Source organism: Mytilus trossulus, chromosome 6 (assembly GCF_036588685.1).
Source record: "Mytilus trossulus isolate FHL-02 chromosome 6, PNRI_Mtr1.1.1.hap1, whole genome shotgun sequence".
NCBI lineage: Eukaryota > Metazoa > Mollusca > Bivalvia > Mytilida > Mytilidae > Mytilus > Mytilus trossulus.
The window spans coordinates 66,620,272-66,640,726 of record NC_086378.1 but is presented as its reverse complement, the minus strand read 5'-3'; the positions used below and the strand labels follow the sequence as shown (position 1 = coordinate 66,640,726).

Genomic DNA, 20,455 nt, shown 5'->3' with positions numbered 1-20,455 from the left:
GCAACTATTCCATTAAAAAATATGGTTGATCTATAACTTAAAGTATATAATAAACAGAAATTACCCTGCAAACTTAGATTGATCAATGAAACATGAACATAAAGTCAAGGTCAGATTTGACAGACCACCATGTACACCTTACAATCATTCTGTACATCAAATATAGTTTACCTTTTTCTTTCCGTAACTGCTAAAATCATCTATTATATATAACCTTGAAAAATTAACTTTAACCAATGAACCATGAAAATGAGCTCACGTAGGTCTGCTGCATTAATATGTAAATCTTACTTTCATTGCATACACATAACTTATATGACACGTTGCTTATTGTATCTGAGTGGCAGAAAATACCTTGAAAACTTAAGAATCATCAATGAACCATGAAAATGAGGTCAAGGGCATTTCATAATAGAAACTTCAAAACAAAAAATCATTCCATACATAATATAACTGACCATTTCTGAAAATCAGAACTTACCCGAAAACTTATCAAAAAATCAATCAACAATTCAAACAACTTATCATTTTGAGATTATATTTATTCATTATAGATTTCCGAAAAACTTCAGTAAAATATAACTAATACTTGTTGAATCGTTCTTCTGGCTGAACAAAATAGGGTAATTGAATCGAAGTTGATTAAATTAATGCTTTTTGTTCTTTGATATTGTACTTAGACTATGGACTGTTTTTTAGAAGAAAATCTGAACAGTGTCTTTATCCAAAAATGACCGAACTTGAAACAAAAAATCATTTTTTTTTATACTGTATATTGGAATTATGCATTAGGGTACTCTAACATTTCTGGTCATAATTGTCCATGCTAACCTTGTTTAACAATTGAACCTAATTTCTTTTAAAAACATTTATGTTTGTACTTAGTTGGTCTTTTATATTGCACTTTAAATATTTTGATAACTTATTAAAACAGAAAAACTTAAGATGTCATACAGTACAACTATATAAAAAAGTACGAGTTGGTCTTTAAAACAATGCTGTTTACATTAACAAATTCTCCAACAGACACCAAGCCATTGAGAACAACTAAAATTTATTCTTCCCTCTCACTGTAGTTTAAAAAGTCATTCATAAACCAAACTTCTCAATACTATTGTTTATTTAGAATAATTCCTTGTTGAAATGAAAATACTCACACATAAAGAAAACGAGAAATTTGATCTGTTTAAATAAGAAGGATGTGAAAATCTGTGAATGAAAATTAAGCCCTATACATTGAATGGCTATTAAACTGACAGATTTAACATAGTGTTAATTTGATAAGCTAGAGTCTCTGATCCTGAAGACCCATATTAAAGTGTCATTAGAAGAAATCTTTTAAGTGTCAGTAACATATCTAGTCAGGCAGTTTCGTGACACCATTTACTTTTTTTCAAGGGTTTTCAGTTTTTTCACAGGTTCTTTTTTCCATTGCCTTTTTTGTGTGTGGGTTAATTATTATTATGATAGCTTGCTGGAAAAAAAAAAGAAGAATGGATTTCACTAAATCTTCTCTCCGTCAATTTGTCAATGGCTCAAATTGCAATATGGCTAAGATGCACAGGCACTTGTCTCAGAATTGTTTTCCCTTTTATTCCTCAATAACGATATAAAGGAAAAAGAAATCTGAGACAAGTACCTGTGCTACAATGTACAACAATGTATAATATGACAAGAAAAATGCAAATTACTTAATTTTAAAGTAAAACAAGAGAACATAGGTCTTGTAAACTGCTTTCAGAAATAAAAATAAGGAGCTGTGTATAAGGACAGTTAGTATGTAGTCAGTTATGAACATGACTTATCAGTCATCAGTGACCTGTGAACAAGTGATGTTCATAGTCACTTATGAACAAGTGATGTTTGTAGTCACATATGCACATAACTTTTCAGTCAACAGTGAAATGTGAGCAAGTAATGTTTGTAGTCACTTATGAACAAGTGATGTTTGTAGTCACTTATGAACAAGTGATGTTGTAGTCACTTATGAACAAGTGATGTTTGTAATCACTTATGAACAAGTGATGGTTGTAGTCACTTATGAACAAGTGATGTTTGTAGTCACTTATGAACAAGTGATGTTTGTAATCACTTATGAACAAGTGATGTTTGTAGTCACTTATGAACATGACTTATCAGTCAACAGTGAGCTATGAACAATTAATGTTTGTAATCACTTTTGAACATGCCTTATCTGACAACAGTGCACAGTAAGCAAGTATTTATTGTAGTCAATTATGAACAAGACTTATCTGACAACAGTGAGCTGTGAACAAGTATTTCTTGTAGTCACTTATGAACAAGACTTATCTGTCATGAGTGAGTTGTGAACAAGTGATGTTTGTAGTCACTTATGAACAAGTGATGTTTGTAGTCACTTATGAATAAGTTATGTTTGTAGTCACTTATGAACAAGTGATGTTGTAGTCACTTATGAACAAGTGATGTTTGTAATCACTTATGGACAAGTGATATTTGTAGTCACTTATGAACAAGTGATGTTTGTAGTCACTTATGAATAAGTGATGTTGTAGTCACTTATGAACAAGTAATGTTTGTAATCACTTATGGACAAGTGATGTTTGTAGTCACTTATGAACAAATGATGTTTGTAGTCACTTGACTTATCAGTCAACAGTGAGCTATGAACCATTAATGTTTGTAACCACTTTTGAACATGCCTTATCTTTCAACAGTGACCTGTGAACAAGAAATGTTTGTAGTTACTTATAAAAATGCCTTATCTGACATCAGTGAAAAAGTTATTTTTGTAGTTACTTATGAACATGACTTTTCTGTCAACAGTGACCTGTGAACAAGTAATGATTGTAGTCACTTATGAACAAGACTTATCTGTCAATAGTGACCTGTGAACAAGTAATGATTGTAGTCACTTATGAACAAGACTTATCTGTCAACAGTGACCTGTGAACAAGTAATGTTAAAAGTCACTTATGAACAAGACTTATCTGGCATCAGTGATGTGTGAACAAGTAATGTTATTAGTCACTTATGAGCAAGCGATGTTTGTAGTCACTTATGAACATGCCTTATCTGTCAACAGTGAGCTGTGAACAAGTAATGATTGTAGTCACTTATGAACATGCCTATCTGTCAACATTGAGTTGTGAACAAATAAAGTTTGTAGTCACTTATGAACATGCCTTATCTGAGATCAGTGAGGTTTGAACAAGTGATGTTTGTAGTCGCTTATGAACATGACTTATCAATCAACAGTGAGCTATGCCCAAGCAATGATTGTAGTCACTTATGAATATGCCTTATCTGACAACAGTGAATAGTGAACAAGTAATTCTTGTAGTCACTTATGAACATGACTTTTCTGTCAACAGTGAGATGTGAACAAGTATTTCTTGTAGTCACTTATGAATATGCCTTATCTGACAACAGTAAATAGTGAACAAGTAAGTCTTGTAGTCACTTATGAACATGACTTTTCTGTCAACAGTGAGATGTGAACAAGTATTTATTGTAGTCACTTATGAACATGACTTATCAGTCAACAGTGAGATGTGAACAAGTAATTCTTGTAGTCACTTATGAACATGACTTATCAGTCAACAGTGAGATGTGAACAAATAATGTTTGTAGTTACTTATGAACATGACTTATTTGTCCCCAGAGACCTGTGAACAAGTAATGTTTGTAGTTACTTATGTACATGACTTATCTATCAACAGTGAGATGTGAACAAGTAATGTTTGTAGCTTTTATGAACATGCCTTATCTGAGATCAGTGAGGTTTGAACAAGTGATGTTTGAAGATACTTATGAACATGTCTTATCTGTCAACAGTGAGCTGTGAACAAGTAATGATTATAGTCACTTATGAACATGACTTATCTGTCAACAGTGAAGTTTGAACAAGTAATGTTTGTAGTTACTTATGAACATGACTTATCTATCAACAGTGGGATGTGAACAAGTAATGTTTGTAGCTTTTATGAACATGCCTTATCTGAGATCAGTGAGGTTTGAACAAGTGATGTTTGTAGATACTTATGAACATGTCTTATCTGTCAACAGTGAGCTGTGAACAAGTAATGATTATAGTCACTTATGAACATGACTTATCTGTCAACAGTGAAGTTTGAACAAGTAATGTTTGTAGTCACTTATGAACATGCCTTATCTGTCAACAGTGAGCTGTGAACAAGTGATGTTTGTAGTCACTTATGAACATGCCTTATCTGTCAACAGTGAGTTGTGAACAAGTAATGTTTGAAGTCACGTATAAACAAGCGATGTTTGTAGCCACTTACATGTCAACAGTGAGCTGTGAACAAGTAATGTTATTAGTCACTTATGAACAAGTGATGTTTGTAGTCACTTATGAACATGATCTATCTGTCAACAGTGAGCTGTGAACAACTAATGTTTGTAGTCATTTATGGACATGATTTATTTGTCAACAGTGAGGTTTGTAGTCACTTCTGAACAAGTGATGTTGTAGTCACTTATGAACAAGTGATGTTTGTAATCACTTATGAACAAGTGATGTTTGTAGTCACTTATGAATAAGTTATGTTTGTAGTCATTTATGAACAAGTGATGTTGTAGTCACTTATGAACAAGTGATGTTTGTAATCACTTATGGACAAGTGATATTTGTAGTCACTTATGAACAAGTGATGTTTGTAGTCACTTATGAATAAGTGATGTTGTAGTCACTTATGAACAAGTAATGTTTGTAATCACTTATGGACAAGTGATGTTTGTAGTCACTTATGAACAAATAATGTTTGTAGTCACTTATGAACATGACTTATCAGTCAACAGTGAGCTATGAACCATTAATGTGTGTAACCACTTTTGAACATGTCTTATCTTTCAACAGTGACCTGTGAACAAGAAATGTTTGTAGTTACTTATAAAAATGCCTTATCTGACATCAGTGAAAAAGTTATTTTTGTAGTTACTTATGAACATGACTTATCTGTCAACAATGACCTGTGAACAAGTAATGATTGTAGTCACTTATGAACAAGATTTATCTGTCAACAGTGACCTGTGAACAAGTAATGATTGTAGTCACTTATGAACAAGACTTATCTGTCAACAGTGACCTGTGAACAAGTAATGTTATAAGTCACTTATGAACAAGACTTATCTGGCATCAGTGAGGTATGAACAAGTAATGTTATTAGTCACTTATGAGCAAGCGATGTTTGTAGTCACTTATGAACATGCCTTATCTGTCAACAGTGAGCTGTGAACAAGTAATGATTGTAGTCACTTATGAACATGCCTATCTGTCAACATTGAGTTGTGAACAAATAAAGTTTGTAGTCACTTATGAACATGCCTTATCTGAGATCAGTGAGGTTTGAACAAGTGATGTTTGTAGTCGCTTATGAACATGACTTATCAATCAACAGTGAGCTATGCCCAAGCAATGATTGTAGTCACTTATGAATATGCCTTATCTGACAACAGTGAATAGTGAACAAGTAATTCTTGTAGTCACTTATGAACATGACTTTTCTGTCAACAGTGAGATGTGAACAAGTATTTCTTGTAGTCACTTATGAATACGCCTTATCTGACAACAGTAAATAGTGAACAAGTAATTCTTGTAGTCACTTATGAACATGACTTTTCTGTCAACAGTGAGATGTGAACAAGTATTTATTGTAGTCACTTATGAACATGACTTATCAGTCAACAGTGAGATGTGAACAAGTAATTCTTGTAGTCACTTATGAACATGACTTATCAGTCAACAGTGAGATGTGAACAAATAATGTTTGTAGTTACTTATGAACATGACTTATCTGTCCCCAGAGACCTGTGAACAAGTAATGTTTGTAGTTACTTATGAACATGACTTATCTATCAACAGTGAGATGTGAACAAGTAATGTTTGTAGCTTTTATGAACATGCCTTATCTGAGATCAGTGAGGTTTGAACAAGTGATGTTTGTAGATACTTATGAACATGTCTTATCTGTCAACAGTGAGCTGTGAACAAGTAATGATTATAGTCACTTATGAACATGACTTATCTGTCAACAGTGAAGTTTGAACAAGTAATGTTTGTAGTCACTTATGAACATGTCTTATCTGTCAACAGTGAGATGTGAACAAGTAATGATTGTAGTCACTTATGAACATGCCTTATCTGTCAACAGTGAGCTGTGAACAAGTAATTTTTGTAGTCACTTATGAACATGACTTATCTATCAACAGTGAGATGTGAACAAGTAATGTTTGTAGCTTTTATGAACATGCCTTATCTGAGATCAGTGAGGTTTGAACAAGTGATGTTTGTAGATACTTATGAACATGTCTTATCTGTCAACAGTGAGCTGTGAACAAGTAATGATTATAGTCACTTATGAACATGACTTATCTGTCAACAGTGAAGTTTGAACAAGTAATGTTTGTAGTCACTTATGAACATGTCTTATCTGTCAACAGTGAGATGTGAACAAGTAATGATTGTAGTCACTTATGAACATGCCTTATCTGTCAACAGTGAGCTGTGAACAAGTAATGTTTGTAGTCACTTATGAACATGCCTTATCTGTCAACAGTGAGCTGTGAACAAGTAGTATTTCAGTCATTTTTGAATTTTACTAAAGTGAAAACAGCCAACAGTAAACTTTAAGATAAGTTTTGAATATTATACTTCTAACTTTAGAACTGGTTGCCTCATAAGTACCTTATCCATCATTTTAGACTATCATTATGATGTGGTACAGAAATGACTTGTTATCAATCATTTATGTGACCTCTTGATATATTTAAAACCTTAAGACATACTTTTTAAATGAACCTATAGGTTTTAAAAAAGTTTATTTACACACAGGTACTCAAAATTGGGTTCAATGTCAAATATAATTAAAAGATTTAAGTAGCATAGCTTTTGAACTGTTTAGATGTTAGCCAAATATACTACTATCCTTGCTTTTGTCATTTCTGGAAAAAATATTATACATGTACTGAAATTTGGGCTACCATTTGAACTTTTGATACACCAATAATGTTACATAATTCGGCAATTAATTAACCTTTATTACCACAGGACTAAACTCACCTCAACACTTCATTCATCAAATTGGATTGAATTCTGTATATTTTTGTAACATTTGCCATACACACTATTTATTTCTCAAGCACTTGTTTATTCATAAACCATTTAAAGACATTTAAACCTAAACAAAAAAGGAACCACTATCCTCAATGATTCATTTGAATATATCTTGTGGTTTCTGTGGTCTGTCACGTACTCAACAGTGATTATTCGAGGTTATTATATCATTTTATATTAACCGCATACTTCACTTTTTCAAGCATCTGTACACTAAAAGAGATACAATGAAATTAGTAGGTAAAAACCACATCACTACTTTTTAATGACGGGAACTTCAAAGTTTTGCTCCTATTTTGTGGTTTCTGTCAACAGAAATAAGGAGTGTGACACTTTGATATATGTATGTACATGTATATCATTTCTCACATCAAAGATGAAAAGGAGCAAAAAGTGCTTCAACATTTCATAAAATAAAAATGGAAAAGAGACCGTTTTAGCCTGTAAATAAACTCATCATAGATACCAGGACTAAATTTAATATATACGCCAGCCGCGCGTTTCGTCTACAAAAGACTCATCACTGACACTCGATTCCAAAAAAGTTCAAAAGGCCAAATAAAGTACCAAGTTGAAGAGCATTGAGGACTAAAATTCCTAAAAGTTTTGCCAAATACAGCTAAAGTAATCTATGCCTGAGGTAGAAAAGCCTTACTTTTAAAAAAAAATCAAAACTTTGTAAACAGTAAATTTATTAATATAACCATATCAATGACAACTCATGTCAGCACAAAAAGTTCTTTCATCTGGTTTAAATTTGACCCATTAGTTTGTTGACCATTACTGGACTCCCCTACCCTATTCTTTCTGATAAAAAGATGGACTTAAAAAATCCTGAGACTATTGTATGGTAATTTAAACTTTATTCAAAATCTTGCATTAATTGTATTATTGTGTTTAGCACTGAGTCTGAGATGCATTTTTTCATTTTAAGTTGTTTCAAAAGATTTCCTTTTCAAATACGTAGTTTCGTCTATTTCATATGTCCTTGAACTGACTCATGAAAATGTTATTTTCTTTCTTCTTTATTAATGTATTTATGAGAAATGTGTTTATTTTTTCAGCTTTTTTTAAATTATAAAAACATTAGTAAAATAGATAACAACAGTTTACATCTATGTTCTTATATTTCATCTAAAAATAGATGTCAAGTTGACCTTGGCTGTAGAAAGTGAAAAAAGCCACCCATTAAGTGTCAAGTTAATATGATACCTTACTATATAAGTACTTTTGACACTTATTTGAGATCTTACTGTTTTACATGTAAACTATCTATATCTTCATATAATTGATGAGTGAATTGTAAAATTTGCACCTTGATAAGATTCCTATCAAGTTATCACAAATCTTCCCATTAATTGTAGAATGAAAATGACAAATTGAATTTTAAAATTAAATAATACATGTATATCATAACTTTAGTACATTTATTTTACAAAGAAACATTAATATCTCTACATGGAAAAAAATCCTTTAAATAATATTAAGATACATGTAAAATTTGTCATACCATCCCCTCCACTTTTGAATACTATCAATTCATTTATATTTGTTTACAAAAAAAATCGTGGATTTAGCTTAAAATATGGGATTGTATTTATATTTGATTTAGTGTTTTTTCTGAAGTATCTACTCAAGCCTATGGAAGATGTGTACTTTAATGTTCATTTAAATTTGTGGTTTACCTATATTCACAAAATCCACAAAAATTGGTACACCACAAATAATCATTATTTCATATGATCTTTCCTTATATGACCACATAAATTAAATTAAAAATCTGGAAATTAAATCATTACAAAGTGGCCTTGAAAGAGCTAAACATGAAATAAAGTATCCACAAAAATATTAAATATAGGAAGATATGGTATGAGTGCCAATGAGAAAACTCTACATCCAAGTAACAATTTTTAAAAGTAAACATTTATATATAGGTCAAGGTACAGCTTCAACACAGAGCCTTGGCTCACATCAAACAGCAAGCTATAAAGAGCCCCAAAAATTACTAGTGTAAAACCATTCAAACAGGAAAAATAATTTGTTTTCAGCATACATATCACCAATTGTATCTGATGACTTGAGGAAGTAGTTAAGATTGACACCATATGGAAAAATTATGAGTCAAGACATTTAACAATATTTTATTCTTAAAAATGTTTTTAAAAAATCTATAAAATCAAATCTATTGCAATTAATAATATACAAACTTTGATGTCAGTAGCAGGTGCACACTTATTCTTAATGTGTTCAATCGAGTGTTTTATACTTATAGTAAGTAACATAATTTTGAAAGCAACCGATACTACATATGGTACAATGAATTGTATTGGGACTTTTTTTATTAATATTTCACACCTGTGAGTAGTGGTGGCTTCACGTAGAGAATTTCAAATTTATATACAAAATACTTGAACAAAAGACTTGATTTTGTATGAAATCATTATATGCAATGTATATACATCATGTTAATTTTTAACACACTGTAGTGAAAGATTATATGCACCAATAAGGGTAAAACTGCTTTTTAATATACATTTTAAAAGCTAAAATGAATGAGTTTTCAGAGTTTTATCGTACAATGTGAAGGCGCCAATAGGAAAGACATTATACAAATTCAAATAACAACAATAAATTAAAACATAATATCTTGCACTCACTAATGTTCAACGTTTTCTTGTAATACTTTCATAACTTTCTACACTGTTAATTCATTGAAGATAAATCTTTCATCAGGTTGCAAAAATATCAAATTTCAAAGGTATACTGTGTGCATATATACAACTATTAACTGCTTCAGAAATCAATGCGTTACTGAATCATTTTATTAAAATCTTCTTATTAAAGAATATATAAACTTTAGTTTAATTTCCCCTGGAACATTACAATATCCTTTAGTAATTTATTATATAACATTTTGATTAAAGTCACTTTCAATTTAAATTCAAGATAAAAAAAAAATTAATTAAAAAATAAGCTGTTTGAGTATTTATACAAAATGAGAGACAATGTTTTAGTAAAGATTCCTTCTAACCATACATTGAGGTGAATGACCTTGGTATGAATAAAAGCTCTGATGTGAAGTATTCTGTTATAACAAAACAGAAAACCAAACAACTGAACAACTGAAAACAGTGACTGTCAAAGATGTGTGAACATTTTTTTTGTAATTTTGGAACATGCAAACAGGAAAAAGAAGATGATCTTAAGTCTTTTTTCTAGTAGGGTTATTATTTTAACTCATTTTTCAAACAGAATTTCAACCCAAGATAGCTGAACAGATGTATTGATCTTCATTTGTGTAAGGTAGATTTGTATCCAATGCAGCTCATATATCAATGACAACCAATGATAATATGTGTGACTTTGATCTAGAACCTAAACATGTGGCAAGATTCAAATTGAAGCTGGCTTGACAGGTTGAATTTCAGCAATCTAAAATCTAAGTTCTGTTTTACTGAAGATCGAATTTATAGAAGCTTTAAAATCTTGTTTTTTTTTTTAACTTAATTTGATTTTGCATCTTAGTCATCAATTAAGGGAGGGTCATTAATATAGCGATTAAGGAAGAAACACAAAAATTGTGCAAAAACATCATTAGGGGTCCTATAGCATTCACTCTTAGGTCACAAGACCAATTTTGAAAATTGCCTCAGATCAAAAGTCACTTTTTAGCAATTATGCAAAGAGCTAAACTGATTCAATTCTTCCTTTCGTTAAAGGTCACAGGTTTCAAAGGTTTCAGGTGCGATTTGACCAGGTTTGATCCACATCATTCTACCTGCTTACTAGTATTACAAAAACCAGTTCCATGTTAGAATTTCTACATGTATTTGTAGAGGTGAAATGTGATTTAGAAAATAACTTTAGTCAACCATCTCAAAGAATTCTACTTTAACTAAACATTTTCATTAGATAAACATGCTTTACAGATTTCAAATTTCCTAGCCCTTGCAGCAGTGAACTGGATCAAACATTTTTATATGCACGATTTCAATGTAACAGCTTCTGTCATCTTTATCTAAAAGGGGATCTTGTTTTGATATCTGCACATCTAACAAGGAGGAGAGATTGTTGATATTAATTAAGAGTTTGTCAGCATCATTTAATGTACAAAATTTTTCAAACTTTTAATATTTGAAAATAAAATATTCAATAAAGAAATAATTTGCGGAGACAAAATATTACAAAACTCAATCAAATTTTCACATTAGTTTTCTTTACTACTTCTGAACACTAAAATTTTCTTTTATCAAGTTAATAAAGTTAAAAAAAAAAAAGATAACTCTGTACGGCTTAATAATTTCATGAACAATCAATTGTGATCCACAGTTTGAAAGGAACTAATTCTTTATGTCAGAGAGGAATTTAATTTTCAATATGATTTTTATAGACATCGTTGTGTCAAAACTTTGCTTTTCGTCGCAGCCTGTTTAAACACAGGAACAGATTCCAATCAGATTGCTAAATTTTTAGGCTACAATGAGGTCTAAGAAATTGTATCATTTTAATACCCATTCTTTAAAAAAACTTAAAACTTAAAAAGTATACACAAGCAATTTCTATCTTCAAAATCTCAAGGGCTCGTTATTAAAAATTATAATGAATTAATAATTACATATATTTTACATAACCAGCCACATTACACCATGTGTGAGTCATAAAAACATTATTATTAATATGTAAAAAAAAATATACATTTAACCTGTCAACGCTATTAATGATTCAGATCTTCTGTCCTTCATACAAAGAGATTATCTCATAACCAACTGGGATACTTGTACCTATGCCAAATTAAATTTAGTTTACAATAAAATTAGTATAAAAAGTTTCTCTATTGTAATGTAGAGCTACATAGTCATCGCAAACTATTTCTTACTCATTTTTATTTCCATTAAATGTTATTTGTCCTAGTCTACATTTCATGTAACAATCTGGCCAATGTTATATAATATATGATTAATTGTATCAAGAAAATGTAGGTTAGAAAACAAAAAGTAGGTGACGAAGCAATGAGCTGGCTTACATGCATGTATATATGTTAAATGACTGTGCCCGACTATGTATTTCAAATCACTGTACATGTATGTATGTGAAAGAACTGTACATGTATGTATGAGAAAGGACTGTACATGTATGTATGTGAAAGGATTGTACATTTATGTATGTCAAAGAACTGTACATGTATGTATGTGAAAGTTCTGTACATGTATGTATGTCAAAAGACTGTACAACATGTTTGTATGTTAAGACTGTAAATGTATGCATGTCAAAAGACTGAACATGTATGTATGTCAAATGACTGTACTTGTATGTATGTTAAATGACTGTACTTGTATGTATGTTAAAGGACTGTACATGTATGCATGTCAAAAGACTGTACATGTATGTATGTCAAAAGACTGAACATGTATGTATGTCAAATGACTGTACTTGTATGTATGTTAAATTACTGTACTTGTATGTATGTTAAATGACTGTACTTGTATGTATGTTAAAGGACTGTACATGTATGCATGTCAAAAGACTGTACTTGTATGCATGTCAAATGACTGAACATGTATGTATGTCAAATGACTGAACATGTTTGCATGTCAAAGGACTGTACATGTATGTATGTCAAATGACTGAACATGTATGTATGTCAAATGACTGTACTTGTATGTGTGTTAAAGCACTGTACATGTATGTATGTATGTCATAGGAATGTATTTGTATGTATGTCAAATGACTGTACATGTATGTATGTTAAAGGACTGTACATGTATGTATGTCAAAGGGCTGTACCTGTATGTATGTCAAATGACGGAACATGTATGTATGTCAAAGGACTGTACATGTATGTATGTTACAGGAATGTACATGTATTTATGTCAAATGGTTGAACATGTTTGTGTGTCAAAGGACTGTACATGTTTGTTTGTCAATGGACTGAACATGTATGTATGTCAAAGGATTGTACCTGAATGTATGTCAAAGAAAAGAACATGCATATATGTCAAATGACTGTACATGTATGTGACTGAACATTAATGTAGGTCAAAGGACTGTTCATGGATGTATATTGAATTAATGTATCTATATGCATGTGATGTGGGATTATTGTGTACTTGTTTTCTATTAGATGGAGATTGATTGTGTTTTATGATACATTTTATTGTTGTAAGTTTTTATTTGTGGAGGAGGTTTGAGTGCCTGGAAAAAATCCACTGACCTTCAGTAGGAAAACTGAAAATTCTAGTCTATTAAGATTGGAGTAAAAAGCACTCGTTTGTGCTGGGTTTAAACAAAGTGTTGAGCGGCTTAAGTGAGACATTAGTTAGACTAAACAGTCCACTCTACACCAAGGCACTTTCTTTAAGATACAATTATATGCTCAGATAATCAAACTTAAAAATATTACAATTTAGATGTAAAACTGGAGGCAAATCTTAACAAAAGCCTGAACAAAGTTTAATAACCTTATAGTCACTCCAGAATTAAAAGCCTGACTGTGTCAATGTCATAAGGAACAAATAAAGAATTAATAAAAAAAATAAACTCAAAAGTAAAAATTAAAAATGCAAAATCCCTCATCAAATGGCAAAATCAAAAGCTCAAACACATCAAACGAATGGAAGCCAACTGTCATATTCCTGACTTAGTATAGGCTTTCCTTGTAAAGAAAATGGTGGGTTGAACGCGTGGCTACCACAAAAAAAAACATTTATAGAAAATTAACCCTAAGCATCGGAGATATCGCTATCCTTTGATATATGTTTTTAGTGTACATGTATATTAACTGAAGACAGGGATAATAAGTGCAACTCAATACTTTATATATTTTATGACAGAAGGAAATGTTACCTGTTACCTCCACAGTTTAGATTGACTTAACTTTTTGACTCTAAATCAATTACATATCATTCAAATGTTTTGTAATATGCTTTACAAGTGTGATTTTTTGCGAAGTTTCATATTTTGCTAAAAAATATTCAATTTTTAAATTTTAATCAACTTCTTGCCATCAAATATCCAGAAAAACTGAAAATTTAGCTTTTCAGCATCAACAGAGTTAACAGACTATTACTGTACTGATTTGTGATCAAAGGCTTGTCAAAGTCAGTCCAATTGTCATTTACGACTTTTATAGTAACTTAATTAAAACATGTAACTGCTAATGACATTATTCAGATTTCAATGATTAACCTTACACAATAGTAAAGGTTCTATCCTATAATGTAAATGTCTATTTATTATGATGTTATAATAAATCATGCATATTTTGACATGTGTTGTATTTGTGCATCATTTGTTTTCGGAAGTGTAATATTGTGCAATGCCCATGTCTTTTTGTCTGCGGTTATTAATTAAGAATCACTGCATGATAGTTTTTTGTGATTGTTCGAATATCTGTAAAAATTCCTTATTTGTAAACATTTTTATCAATGAATGACCATGATAGATATCTCTGTCAATAATAACATTAGATTACCAGATGATATAAAAAAGAAGATGTGGTATGATTGCAAATGAGACAACTATCCACAAAAGACCAAAATGACACAGACATTAACAACTACAGGTCACCGTACAGCCTTCAACAATGAGCAAAGCCCATACCGCATAATATAATTTTCATATTCACATTTTTTTAATGAATGGCATGAAATATTTGAATGGCCATTTTTATTACAAATGACAGAAATGATATACTCTAAATACTGGGTGGGGACCTGAAGGACATACAGAAGACAATTGGGTGATCTACAAAAACATGGCTTCACTTATTAAATCCGACGATAATAATATTTCAACATAAAAATCATTCAAAGAATAAAATAATATATATGATAAAATGATAACATCAGATTAAAAATAGATTAGAACAAGAATGTGTCCATAGTACACCGATGCCCCACTCGCACAATCATTTTCTATGTTCAGTGGACCGTGAAATTGAGGTCAAAACTTTAGTTTGGAATTAAAATTAGAAAGATCATATCATGGGGAACATGTGTACTAAGTTTCAAGTTGATTGAACTTCAACTTCTTCAAAAACTACCTTGACCAAAAACTTTAACCTGAAGCGAACGGACACCAGAAAACATAATGCCCCTCTTCTATAGTAGGTGGTGCATAATAAGTCCTAAAATCAATTATTTATAGATTATATTAATTACACCTAAAGGTTCAAAATGTTGTAGATCCATGTTTCAGGGCCTTTTAATACTCATGTAGCATCAAGCAAACACCAATCAAACAATCAGATTTTGTTTTATCTATATATAATCAATTTATACACCATATCATTTCTAATGCAATTTCTTAGTTATCATCTTGAAAAAAATTGTGATGGACAGACAAACAGAAAATGGATGGAAACTTACGTACCTACAAGTTACTTGAAAAAGGCAATCATGCCTGATGACGTCGTATAAAAGGAACACAAATTTCTGATTTAAAAAAAAAAAGAACGATAAAAATCGTCAGAGAAACAGATTCATTAACACTATATCTCATGTATAACAATATTTCTCCACTCTCGACAGTTAAATTTAAAGCCTCATGTTTTTTAAAATCTAACTGTCTCGAGTGGAGAAATATTGTAATAGATTTGTTGCAGTATAGGAATCTATATATATAATAGTTGTGTTTTGAAAAAGGTCATACAGATTTTAAGCCCATTGAATGCAAGGAATTTTTTCTTTATACACTTAAATACATTTTGTTTTTATTTCATAGTAAAAACCTATTTTTATTTTAATATGTATTACTGATACATGTATCTATTACTTTGACTCATACAGTAATATTCCGAATGAAAGATGAAAATTAGTTTAAATTATTAGGTTTATGCAGCTCAAATCTTTTACAATATCAGGTAGTGAACAACCAATTAATCTGCTTATATTTCAATTATCATAAATCTAAATGAGTAGACGGAATAGGTCATTTTCATCTCAGATTCCCATAAAAATGATGTAACGAGGAATATCTGATATTAATTAAACATTGTTAATTCTTCCCTCCCCTAGACTTGGATAGACCCCCACAGATATAAAGGTTCATTTCATACTGTATAGTTCTCTATTATTGACCATAAAATATCATTTAGAATGAAAATTTCCTCAGCAGAAATATAGTAGCTGGATTGCTCACCTGTAATCATAAAGTATGATCTAAAAGTACATTTTGAATAGAATGAGATTGTGTCAAACTTGTTGTTTAGGAGCTTGTAGGTGGGGGGAATATGTCAGTCAACCCTGTGTAGTGTTGTTTTGTTATTAAAGGTCCCTGAACAATGTGTAGTGTTGTTATGTTATTAAAGGTCACTGAACAATGTGTAGTGTTGTTATGTTATTAAAGGTCACTGAACAATGTGTAGTGTTGTTATGTTATTAAAGGTCACTGAACAATGTGTTGTGTTGTTGGATTGCTGTATGTCACTTAGCATGGTGATATTTGGTTGCTGAAGGTCACTGAACAATTACATGGGGATGTTTTTTGTGTTGTTATATGTCACTTAACACTATGTTGTGTTGTTCTGTTACTGTAGGTCATTACCATTATGTTGTGTTGTTCGGTTATTATTCCTTTAATATAAACTACTAACATCTCTGTTCATTCTTGTACAGGACATAAATTTTCTTGGGAAATTAAATCATATTAAACTTGGAATAAAAATTTTAAAAAAATTCCTGAAATTATTTTATAGCAAAGATATATGTTTATGGTTTTTAGGCAATTTAATAGGTATTACCCCCGGTACGTAACAAAATTTAGATTTCTTTTGATGGAAAAAAAAAATACAAGATAAATTTCCCTCATCTGAAATGAACAAAATTATAAATAACTAAAAGCTTTGGAAAAAAGTAAGGTTACAGTCAAAAAAGGAGCAGCTCATATCGCCTTTCACAAGGTGAGCTAAAACTTTTGAATATGGCAGTGAAACTAGATCACTTTCAAACAGTTCTTTATAAGAATCACTTCAAAACACTAAACAATATATTAATACTATAATTACACATTCAAGCATTGAGATCAATTGACAATAAAGTGTTTATTGATGTTAATCTCTGTGTGATAGGTAATTCATCTTTCATATAAAAAAACTTAATTACTTTTCCAGTAGAATTATATTTGTCAACTGTTTAACTTCACAATTTAATTCATAATCTTTGTTTAAAAGTTTGTGAGACTGTAACCTTCCCATACAGACAATAACCTACTGTGATTTTTTTACAATTTTGATTTTTACTAGGACTATTGTACTATTGTACTAAGTACTTAGTTAAGTACAATAGTCCCAGATTTTCATAATTATGGTTTGTTGAAAAAACTTCTGTCTCATAGGGGTATGTTCCCAAGCATTTTTATAACGTTTAATTATTTTTATTTTTTTAAACTTTAACCTTCCCATAGAGAAAATAATCTCCTTTTTTAACATTTCAATTTTTCAATTCTGTGTGTAAAAACACTATATTGTCTCATAGGCATCATTCCTTGCAGGGTTTTAGAAGCATTTTTAAATAATATACCAGTTTTCACATTTGTTTTTGAATGCTGAATAATTTGTTCAAATATTTCCCCAAATCATGTGTTATGAAAAATTAATTTCATTAGGATAATTATGTTTATTTCAAATTTGTCTAATTAAACTGCCTGTAGCTAATTAGAAATAATTGAATATGTCACACATGCCTTTGAGCAGTACTCTTTTTCTCCCAGTGATTGTTTGATTTGATAATCAGCCAGACAGACAGGTGTGATTTTACTACCCTCAGGTACTGCTCTAAAGGCAATAGTAATACTTTGTGAGTATTGTGACATTTTCATGATATAAATTTCTGGGTTGGTTTAACCAAAGGACAGTAATGAAAAACTGAAGGATTGTAATGTCTTAAAAATCAGTAGAAATTTGATGCCTTGAAAAACTGAAGACATTTAATGCCTAGAAATAGTAAAGAGGTTGAACTATTTTATGATTGTGATAAAGTGAAAGTGAAAGTAGCGTGATTAACCTTCGACAATGGATGCTGATTTAGTGGATGTGAAACAAATGTTTTCGGACATGATGAGGAGGGTCCAGCCATGGACTCTTTCTCATTTCATCATGTGGTTGGACCTAAAAATAGCAGAATATAAAGTGCTAGGATACATGGTTCTGGATAAGAAGTCAGCCTATGATAAAGATCAAGCTACAGTGTACAGACAAACAAGTAGGATTAATACGTCATCTCCACTTTCAGAATCATCAAGTGAACAAATATATGATTTACCGATTCAAGGGAAACAAACCAAACAGAATCGATCACCAAATATGACGAATGATTATATGGAAACTGAAAATTATACGAAACCCGCTCAAGGTAGTAAACAGAAAAGTGTCACTAACGCTGGGATGAATGAAAGAACAGATAATTCATGGCAATTTAGAAAGCAGAAAAGTCAGAACCAAGAATGTGAAAGACAAATATCTGTTTCTGGAAATCAGGAGAGCTGTGAAAATAAATCTGTTGACAATAAAATTCAGAATCAAAGAAAACCAAGAAAACCAGGAAAAGTTTTACACAGTATTGTTAATAATTTAAAGCAAAACTCTATAAACAATCCTGTAGTGGGAGACTCAGGACCAGATTTATGCAAAACAGGGAACCAGAAGAATGACATATCTGAGAGAGAAGTGTATCCATCATATAAAACAAGAGATTCACCATCCTTACAAGGAAAATATCAATATAATGGTATCAACACTCAAAACAACCAAGTAATGTCAAGTCTGACAAGAAGACAGGAACTAACTTCTGGACCAATACAAGATGATAGATCATTAAATAGAAACACGGAAATTTCTGCTTCCCAGGAATCAGAGGATAGTGCACCTTTATATAAAAGCCAACAGTTTAGTTCATTGATTTCACTTTCAAGGTCACGTGGAAGGAGACGAAGGTCATCAAATGAGGAAATAACCTACCCATTAATTAAAACTAAAGATACTGAAATTACACAACCTTATGATGAACCACCAAGAGCTCAAAACCTAGCTGATTTTTATTTTGCGCAAAATCAGCTTGATGAACAATTTGCTGTAAGGCGAGCACAACAAAGTGTTTGTAAAAAGACATCAAAATATTACGAGAATGAAGACCCACCGTCAAACAATCAGTCTGAGCAAAATCAAAATATAAAGGGATTAACGCCAAGCAAATGTGACAATGGATCTAAAATCTTAAAGAATGTGTCTGTTAAACAAGAAGTTGTATCGCCAGTCAGAAGTGAAGTTAACAGTCCAAGAAATCCTGACATTGAGAGAGAGAAGACACCAAACTCTCTCGAAAGTTCACTTTCTAAACAATTCATTGATGATAGGAGTCATAACAGTATGTCTAACACTGGTAATGAAATGGTGGTTAATGGAAATAACAGCCCAGTTGTTGTAAAGTCAGAACCTCAAAATGACGAGGAATATAGCTCTTCAACAGGGAATTATTACAATCAAAGTTACAGTTCCGATGGGGACACTACAAATTACAAGGACACTTCAACACATTTTGAATACCATGGAGATGACATAGCAGAAGAATCTTACATGCAGGACAATTCTGAGTTGTATGGAGAAGATAGCAGCAATGATGTGCTACAGGGGTCAGCTGGAATGGACCAACATGACAATAAAATAATGAGGCAGAGAAGTTACAAGAAAAGACAATCGGAAAGTTTACCAAATCAAGTTCCGAGAGATGCTTCGTCAGGAAAGTTTGTGTGTGAACTATGTAGTAAGACATTTACAAATAGATCATCGTACTTCAGACATAAGAGAATTCATGGAGAAAAGAAGTACCGTTGTTTTGTGTGTGATAAAGCCTTTCATAGGAAAGAACACTTTCAATCACATATTCATAGACATACTAAATCGTTTCCTTTAAAGTGCTGCAAGTGTAGTTACGAATCACACAGCTTGGATGAAGCAAATACTCACTTTCAAGACAGTCACAGTCATCTTGAAACAGAATCATCAAATTGAGCAATTTATACAAACTATAACATATCATGTATGTCCACTGTTGAATTTTAGAATCTTGCCAAATATTGCTATCTTTTAAACAATTGCCTATTGTTTTGAAGCTTAATTAAACCGGTAGATGTCCAAGAACTTTCTCATTTTCTGGTTACTTTCTGTATATATTGTTTAAATTATTTTTTTAAACTTACTTGTTCGTTATCAAATGTTCTTTTTCAATAAATATTTATTTTAAGTTTGTCAGTAAAATCAATAACCCTAGAAATAAACACACAATTGAAGTCAAAAGCATTTACTACAAAATTTAGTAAGAGACTGTCCATACCTGTAACTTGGCATTG

The 20,455-nt window shown here is 31.2% G+C and overlaps 1 protein-coding gene across 1 annotated transcript; it reads left to right on the top strand.

The window, feature by feature from the left end:
• Nucleotides 1-17,832: 17,832 nt before the first annotated feature.
• Nucleotides 17,833-20,255, top strand: LOC134721709 (early growth response factor homolog 1-like). Its single transcript, XM_063584883.1, has one exon. It carries the CDS (start codon nucleotides 18,123-18,125, stop codon nucleotides 20,115-20,117), a length of 1,995 nt encoding a protein of 664 aa, XP_063440953.1. The 5' UTR covers nucleotides 17,833-18,122; the 3' UTR covers nucleotides 20,118-20,255.
• The last annotated feature ends 200 nt before the right edge of the window (nucleotides 20,256-20,455 follow it).

Coding starts and splice junctions, on each gene's coding strand:
- LOC134721709 (XM_063584883.1), top strand. CDS start 18,123: ATGGATGCTGATTTAGTGGATGTGAAACAAATGTTTTCGGACATGATG.